This window comes from Xiphophorus maculatus, chromosome 22 (assembly GCF_002775205.1).
Source record: "Xiphophorus maculatus strain JP 163 A chromosome 22, X_maculatus-5.0-male, whole genome shotgun sequence".
In the NCBI taxonomy this organism is placed as follows: Eukaryota; Metazoa; Chordata; class Actinopteri; order Cyprinodontiformes; family Poeciliidae; genus Xiphophorus; species Xiphophorus maculatus.
Window position 1 is genome coordinate 16,088,680 of NC_036464.1, and position 9,541 is coordinate 16,098,220.

The 9,541-nt window shown below is 38.6% G+C and overlaps 1 protein-coding gene across 2 annotated transcripts in view; it reads right to left on the minus strand.

Moving 5' to 3' along the window:
* The window catches only part of lrmda (leucine rich melanocyte differentiation associated), a 235,907-nt gene extending 226,366 nt beyond the window's left edge, over positions 1-9,541 (minus strand). The window contains exons 1-3 of one of the 2 annotated variants that reach the window (XM_023326880.1): positions 8,530-9,541; positions 5,519-5,915; positions 4,672-4,772 (exon numbers count right to left, since the gene is read on the minus strand). In XM_023326880.1, the coding sequence (XP_023182648.1) occupies positions 4,672-4,772; positions 5,519-5,560 (143 nt within the window). In that variant the 5' untranslated portion in view covers positions 5,561-5,915; positions 8,530-9,541. Of the gene's footprint in view, positions 1-4,671; positions 4,773-5,518; positions 6,864-8,529 lie in introns of those variants that run through there. The other variant, XM_023326881.1, reaches the window with a different exon arrangement.

Genomic DNA, 9,541 nt, shown 5'->3' on the forward strand with positions numbered 1-9,541 from the left:
CAAACAGATGTAAATAATCTGGCCAAGGCTGAACACCACATTATTCCATAATCGGGATCCTAATTTGCAAATTATGTCACAATAAATATATTATTTAAGACAGTTTTATTACAAATGCTAAATGAATGTAAACTATTTAATGCTCTTTGGGTTGATTTTTTCCCCCAAAATGTCTAGGTATTAAACTGTGAACATAAATTCATTTGAATTTGTACAGGAATTTCAGCAGTATATATACTTTTCCAAGATGTTGTAATCCGTTCCCTTTTACAATGAAATTTAGAGTAGCTAAATAATGCCATTCAGAATAAAATATTTTAAATGTTTTAAAAATATTTATCTGGTTTAAGTCTTTTCTTTTTACTTCCCCACATCTCTGTGGACTCTGTATCTGCACTGTTTTCAACTGCCTTTAATAGATGGGGAAAAAGGTTGCAGTGATCCTGCAAATACACACACACAGACACACACAATATAATCTCAAATTGTACAAATATATGAACAAGACAAGTTATCCATTAAGCATCCACATCCTCTGTCCTACATCATCCCAATGTGTTCCCAGGGGTAGTACATCATTTAAAGAACATCCCAGTGAAAATTAAAAAGGTAGATTTTTCCCCAGTTCCACTGAATGATACAAAATATCACTGTTCTTCATATGAATAAGTTATTTCCTGCCAGACCATGTCCCTTTCATCTATCTGGTTTAAATCTCTTAGGGTTGGGAGAGCTCTGCATACTCCTTAATTGATGAGACACAGATCAGGTTATCCTGGAATATGTGCCTAAACAGGCCTGATAGATGGGATATGGAATACATTTCCTCAGCAGAACAGAGTATGCCACTACTATTACCAGAAATACCCACACTACGCTCCCAGTTAAGTGATTTGAGGACTTCATACTGCCAACGTTTCATATCCGCTCTTGCTAACTGACACTTTATCTGCATACCGGCATCTCTGCAGATTGAACACTTAGGCAAGACAATGACAGGCTCTCTTCCTGTTGTCACTTCTCATATAGGGCCAAGTCTAATGCTGCTTACTGGGCTTCTGCCAATAGAAGACCCCCACCCCTTCGTTCTCCTCCTCCCATCACCATCAAACAACCAAACTCTACCTAGCGTGGTTAGAAAAGGAGCACTTGATGTCTGTGACACTCATTTGTCAATTAGCAGGCCCCTTCCAGTGTTGACATACAGCAACTTGAAAGACAGAGTGCCGTCTGTGACGAATTAAAGGAGACAGATGAGTGAGGCTTGAGCGGTGGAGTAATACTATAATGTTCCTCAGATATGAATATAAAACGACACAGTTGACAGGCCATACAAGGTTTTATTTCATTTCTCAGTGTTCCAGGCCTCCCTACTTTGTCTTCTTTGTTCTCTTTTCATCAGACTACTTACATCTCATTTTGACAGCCGGGCGACATTTAGAGCACTTTCGTTTTAAAATGTGAGTTAGCATACTTGATTTGTCATTAAAATGCAAAACTCCTGCCATCACCAACATGGCCTGGGTGAACACAAACCCCGTTAGACACACAGTAAGAAAGACATAGACATATACATAGTCAAACGTTTTGCGTGTTTATATCTATTGTATGTCTTTAAAATGTTAAAAAGGGAAATCATCTAGTGAGTTGTGCTGCATACAAACCAGCTACTGTAGGTTAATAGCTATATTTAAGATCAATGGGATTAGCAATTAAAAGGTTTTGGATGGATTCCTTTGGGTCTTAATGTCCACAATTGATATAGGTGGCCAAGACAGTAAAGCTCACATAAAATGGCAAAGACAACATGATAATTGAAAACACAATGCGCGAAGAGCATGTGGGTTTATCACACACTGCTATGACTGCACAAATCAAAAATACCTTAAGTTAATGTTTTTCTAAGAACTGTGTCAAGGTGGTAGCTTTCAAAGTGAAAGAATTTTAGGAGGTTAAAACTTCTTATCTCTATTTAGTATTTGCACATCTAAGAAAAAGTCAGCGATCTTTATCTGCTGTTGCCTAGATGTAAAACAAATCACCTTGAAAACTGTGTTTTTTGATGTATTTTCAGACTGAAAAACTAATGAATCTGAGGAAAATAAAACAAAAATTTTCAGTATTTGATCTACTAAAAACAGGACAAAAACTACTGGTGTATTAATAATAAAACTGACCCTCCTCTTGTACTTCCATGTGGAAGTAGCTTCAGCAAACTACATCCTATACTCGGACAGACTCCTAAACAGATTTTCAGAGACATTACTTTTCTTGCAGTCTGAAAGTTTTTATGCCAACAATGGAGTAAGTGAACAATTAGCAAATTGATAAGTTAGCAAAACAGTGTCTCAAAATTTGCATTCACCTTACAGTACACACTCATTTGACTGTTTTGTTTACTTAGATAAATAAAGCTTTCAAGTGAATGCCTTCAAGAGAGAGACCAATGTCAATAAAACAAACAAAAAAAAGAAGTATACATTTCCGAGCCAACTTTGCATTTAACAGAATACTTTATTATTCTGCTATTTAGGCCTGGAATAGCTCAGCATGAATATCCATCTAGTTGCACAAACAATAGTCTGTGCATTGTGTGGATCATATATTAAAAAAATAATAAATTGTGAATGTTTTTAAGGATTTACCAAGGCGATTTGTTTGTAAAGAGACATTGTAAATAAAAGCATCAACGTTAGGATCATGTGTGATAGACACAGACGTGTGTCTTCCTCAATCCGAATGTGTCCAGGGTGATAACACTGAATGTAACAGATGCAGGCACTGAAAGTGCACTCCAGTCACAGGAAGAACTCATGTCAATGCAGCACATGCCACCTCGCTGCAATGTGTACACACCTGACCTGGAACAAAGTGGACAACACAACCCTAACCAAGCCCGTCCCGAAACAGAAATCTCACCGTGAGCCACACTTCTCAACACATTGATGAGACAGGCTGACACCACAGCACACCGAGGCAGAGGTGTGGGTGTGACAGCCCACTGCCATAATTTCATCCTGCCATTACCTGCCCAGCCACTCACAATTGTACTCCCAGAGACAGATCCACACGAGCACAGGTGCACAAGCCTACACAGGAACCAAGCATATGTACAGCACACCAAAACACACAGGACTCTGTTAAAGATGGAGACAGCTCCTTGCTTCTCATTGCGACTCATTGTCAGCTTGCCGGATGATTGTTGTCAATTGAACTGACAGAAATAAGGGTATTAGCTACAACAAGCTCTGGCAATGTCTCCCTCTCGATTTGACTTGAGCAGCAAGAAGAAGTGCATAATGCTGAAGGCAGTCCACTGAGTTTGCCTAAGATGTGCATCTATTTACACCTGGTGTACTAGAGCTGGCAGTGAAATGAAGTCGTGGTGTCAATATGAGAACATCTCCACTGTGACAAGAGTTGTCAGTCCAATTTGAAATGATGCTTAAATAAAGAATTTGATACACTTGTTTGATGTGTCAATGTTCACTCTCTTACCTAGATCAAATGTGAACAGTAGAACTTTATATGCTTGATGAAATTAAAAATAATATAATACAAGCAATTGTTCAGTAAATAACGTGCATATGTGTAAGTATATAAATATTAGTATACATAAATAACCAGGATACATTATATTCTTTTCCAAGCTAAACAATTAAAACTCCACAATATGTAATATCCATCTTACAAATAGGCTTAAAACAGATATGAAATATTCTTAATGCTAAAAACAAGTCTATTTAGGAGCTTTCTGTTCAATTCCCAAAACAACAATATAAATAAATAAATCAATCAATAAATAAATGGACGGGTAAATTGACTTAAAGGAGTAGTGATCTAGTCGGTAGGATGTCGGTAGGATGTCGGTAGCACTCCGGCCTCAAATCTGGGATATTCAACATGTTGGATTGTCTTGGCCCAACATTCTAATGTATCTGGTGTTTCCCAGAAGACACACGAGCATGCATCCTGTTAAATTTGATGTTTAGATAATCAGAAAGCAAGGTGACTGGAACATGGACGGAAATACAAAATTCAAAACTGTCGCCAAGGCCCACCAAAACGTCTGGAGGACATCATATTGTTGAGTTGTCGTGTTGTTTTTTTCTCTGTTAAAAACAGTCCACAAACTATCACCGTTGCTTCTTCTTCATCGGCCATGTTTATTTACCCTGAACTCACGTTTGATCTCAAGAAGTTTTATGAGCTTTCCCATCTAACACTTGAAGGTTATAGAAAATAAAAAAATAAATAAATAAAAAGCTGTGTCCTCTGGTGTACCTTATAGTGAGCCAGGCATGATAAAAGTTGAACAATGTTTTCATCACCTACTTTCATCCATTTGAGAGTTAAGCTGTGCAAGTCCTGCTGTTGAAATGGCAGCCTCCTCTGGAGCAGCTCTGATAAGATGCTGCCCCACATCTCAATCAAGGAATCGTACTGTTTGCCCCTTTATCTAACATGTCAATTTAATGCTGGTGATTATTTATTGTACACATTACTTATTTCTACCCCTCATCCATGTCGTTTGTCCGGATCAAACTCTGGCCACCTATGGACTAGGTCCAAAACTTTCAACTGCAACTGATGGTGCATTTCTGCCACTAAACACAACAAAGCAGGTAAATACGGTGGATGCGCATGATGTATTCACTCAAACTTTCTTACCTGAGCTGATTGAAGCTCAGATCCAGTCGTCTTGCAAACTTGCCGTACGTCTCTCCAAGAAAGTGGGGGATGTCTTTAGAGTCTTGTCCAATGTATGATATCTTTGAGAGTAATTAAAAATAAAAACAGTAGTGAGTGAGAACTTTCTTTATATTGGTAACATTTCAAAAAAATATAGGCTATATTTCATATGTTCCGTTTTTAAGCTACTTTAAACAATGTGTGAATTTTTCCAACAGCTGCTCTTTTGTTCGAGACAGGTGTAGGTTTTTAGTTTTTGTATTGTTCACTTAAAGGTGTGCAGAGTTAAATATGGTGCAAACTATGCACCATCCCATATTTTTTGGTGCACAGTTTGGTGCTGAAAGATGCAAGAGGAGGAATAGTTAACTACAGTAACTGTAACGTGAAAAACAAAGTTCAGTCAATATTCTGAGACAGTCACATAATAGCAGTAGGGATGCCAACAGGACTGACTGGTGTAAATAGAACCAGCTGATGTGTTGGTCACACCAGTCACGGCATTGTTACGTTTCTATTCTGTGACACTTGCTTATCTGTAACGTTAGTGTACTTAACACCATATTTCACGATTTGTCTGACATAATTATGCCGCCACACTCATGCACTCTGCCCGGTTAAGCTGTAAAACGAACTGAAAACTGAAAGCCATGTGTGTAATGCCAGCAAGTGTGTCACATGACAGCAGAGGGGGGCGAAAAACAAACTCACAATCAAATTTTATTCGTAAATTAAACGCTAGTTTACAAGTCGCCGAATAAAGCAGAACTTAGAGGAGGAGGAGGAGGAGGAGCTCGGACGGTGAAAGTTTTCAATACACACTTACTTGAGTCCCATTTAAAACGACCGGTGACTCCCTCTGAGCCATGATGTCCTGCTGAGAATGACAGCTCGGAGTTTGTTCGTTTGTATGTTTTTTTAAGCAGTGGGCGTCAGAGTATGTATTCTCCCTCACGTTGTTGACATCCAGTATTGATTCCTGTGAATGTGGCGCTGTTGCTTTGCAGGTTCCTCTGACGCTTTACAATTGGCTTTTACTGTTTCCGCGTGCCGCTTGAATCAGCTGACCCGCTGTGTTGCGGAAGCACGCGGTCACTGCTCGTTAACTCATAAAACTTCAGTGCTGCTGACTGTCTCCTTACGACTCCATCTATTCTCTCAAGAACATGGCGTTTACTGTCAATTACCACGGCTCGCCTTATGTTGAAGCTGCGCACTCCCACCTGTTCTAAAGAAAAAGGCAAAGGCAATATCATGAAGAAAGTTAAAGACACAAGAAACACCTAAATGGGGGGTCAAAACGCATTCCTAGTGAGCCACGTCTGGTCATTTTACCAACTTTTCAGAGAATGCAGATTACAGTATCAGAGAAAATTTACTTTATTTCAGTAATTATATTTTAAAAGTAAAAATTGAATATTTTATGTATTAAGCAGGTAAGGAGGGTTCTAGTATTTATTTATCATTTTGTATATACAAAAATGATATAGTAACGATATATAGTGTATATAGTGATACACTATATATCACTATATAATGATATATAGTGTGATATAGGTGGTTCTGGGTCTCAGGTGTAGAACCAGTTTCCCTGGTCCCCTACCCACATCAGTTTCTTCTAGAATAGAATAGAAGTACTTTATTCATCCCAGCAGGGAAATTACTTCTACACATGCGAAGTACAAAAAGTAGACAGTTTGTCCACATAGGCTATTTCCAAATATTTATATTTATACTACATCATTTTGAAAATGTCTTCATCCAGAAATGCAAGGTTGTTAATGCTGTTGCTTTGCAGCAAGAATTATGTTCTCTTGCATGCATAGGTTTTCTCTGGGTACTGCCAGCTTTATCTTGTTATAAAAAGTAATGCACGCTAGGCTAATTTGTTTCTCTGAATTGCCGTTTGGAGTGTGTGTGTGGGCGCCCTCCCCCAAATAATTAATGGAATGATGAACTATAAAATCTTGAAGAACAGACACCCATCAGTTTGTGATTTTGATTTTAAGTATGTTTGGGTTATACAACAGGCAACACCTGCAAGGCTCCCCCTGAGAGATTTAACACGTATTGAAAAGAAGGGTCTTTGTATGGCCAAATCAAAGTTGAGACTAAAATCCCATTGAACGTGACCTAAAAAAGGCTGTTAATGCTTTAAAAAAGAAAGAGAAAAAAACAATAGCTAAATTAAAACAATTCCTCAAAGAAGAGTGTACTGAAATTTCTGAACAAAGGAGCAGCTGATGTTGCCAGAGGGTAGTACAACAAGTTATTATGTTTATTTGTACATCCGCACATTTATCTTTAGTCGTATAGATCACTGCAATAATGTATTCACAGGTCTGCCTAAAAAATCAGACAGTTGCAGTTGACCCAAAACGTTGCTGCTTGCATTGTAACTATAACCAGGAAAGTAGAGTACATCACCCAAGTTTTAAAGAGCATACACTGACTCCTTGCAACTCAGAGCACAATACTTTATAAATCACCGGATGGTTTAGCACCAAAATAGATCAGCTCTACACCCCCAAGAGTTGATATAAGGACAACTGTTGGTGTTAGCTTCTGCTGTAGTGCTGGATGTTTTCCACTGTGAATTAATGTGCACATAAAGGCACACTTTGTATTTGAATTATTAAAATAGACAGTTGGGACCCCTAGAGTAGTCCCAAGTAATCATGTTTTTTAGCTATTCGTGGACTGTTGTGGTCCCTAGTCCTCATAAATACTGTGCATCCACTGCAGCTATAATCCATGGATTAAGTATTCTTGTTCTTAGTACTGTTGCCTTGTTTAGCACCATCTCTCTATGATCAATGACAGTCATTGGTCATTGAGACAACTTCAACTAGGGGGAATGTTATGTAAAATCAACTATTTTGAGCTTTACATCGTTTTATGTTGTGTAATGTTATTTCCTCATTCCCTCATCTAAAAATTCACCTTGAGTTTTGCTTTGATTCTTTCATGCATGTTTGAGAAATCCTTTAGTCTCCTGTGGCAACCATTCAGCTGTGCAAAGCACCTGGGTGGACCTAGTGAAGCCTTCCTACTTTGAGCTGCAATTTCCAAGCTTCTAAACTCCCAAGCTTCTGAGCTTCTGCACCACAGAGCACCTCTCCTCCACAACTGCCTCACTCAGCTCCTTCAGACTAGACAGCAGCAATTAGCAAACGCCTGGTGGAGCTGGCATCTGCTGAGCTCATACATGCTAGTGAAAATGTTGTTAAAGGGTCAATAGAGGAGTGATGTCCTGGTGACTTTCTGAAGGCAAAGTTTCAGAAACAGGATTAGTTTTTAAAGAGACAGAGGCCCAATATTAATTTATTACCTCAAATGTCTTCTAAGTCATATTTGGTTTAGCATTTTTATAACAACTGAAGGTAACATAGTTACTTGATAGAGCCATAAAATAATACTATGTTCCAGGAAAACACAGAATACTGCCCCTTTAAGTGTCTGACAGGTATTAAGTATTTGTAGTAGGAACAAAAAACCTGTGAAACAAGCAGTGCATTCTTTCTATATCAGAACACTGCAATCATCCAGTTGGGGTCATATAGGTCTGCACGGCGTAGAAATCCACCAAAACAACTGCAAACATAATTAACATCACCAGTAATCTAATGTGAAATCTTTCTGACATTTTGTGCCGTATTTGGACTTGCACCATAAACACAAGGCAGACATAAAGACGTGAGTGAGTAAAATATTACATATGAATGACACATTGGCACATTTATTCTGTTGTTTCGTTGCAGCTATTCTCCAGAAACACCAGAAAGTTTCTGAGCGGACGCTTCTTCTTCTGCTTTTCTGAGTGCCTCGTGACGTCACCTGAAACCTCCCTCCCACTCGCGGAAAAGCTCATTTTCTCCCTCGTCTCTTCCTTCTGCTGGAGCGGAGGGAGTCTGCATGGCTTCAGTCCTCTGTCGCTTCTGTCGGCGCGTCATGGGCGACAGAAAGCCGGTTTGACTCATGCATAAAAAGAAAGAAAGAAAACACCTCATTTGAATCAAACGGAGTATCTTGTAATGCTATAACGTTGTTGTTGTTTTTTTTTTTGTTGTTGTTGTTACCATTTACCTCTGCGTCGGAGCGTATAGTAAGGTAATGTCATGTCGCGGACTTTAGGTTAACGTCATTTATCTTTGGAGTTTTATTTATGAAAAAGGATATAGAAAATACGTAGCGTAAGCTTTTTGTAGCGCGCTGTTTCATTTTATCTCATAAGTATAAAGGTACGTGTATAGTCGTATTTTGGTTGCATTGGTTTGACGTTTTAAAGTAAATTATTAATTTAGAAAGTGCTAAGAAAATCGCTTTTTAACATTTTCAGTACTCAGCAGCACACAAATTTGACTCAAAACAATTTATGAAAGCTTTAATAAAGTTGTTTTAATAGTGACTCTTGATCGTCGGCCCAACACGCAGCTCCCAGTAATCCTGCAACTCCCAATATATTTCCTCTCGAGATGTAAATAGTTGTATTTGCATGCGAGGTGATTCATAAACATGTCAGTGTGTGGCGAAATATATGGCGGTGGAGGGATATTAAAACTTTCTATTTAAATATGGTGAATTATGGTCGCGAGAAATGTGTTCCCATTTAAGAGGAATGCCGAGCATTTTGGTGTCTGGTGCAGGAGCCCCATTTGTCATGCGGACAATAAAGAGGGTTTTCGCCTGACAGTGAAAATTTATGGTTGCCCTTCTTTGCCCTAATAATTCACATATTGTGTCAGGGACTGACATCCCTCGCAGAAAACAGCAAGGCTGTTATCAATCACACATCTTTGCATATTATGAAACGTTCCTCTGTTTTTTTGTTTTTTTCTTCGCAGAAAGA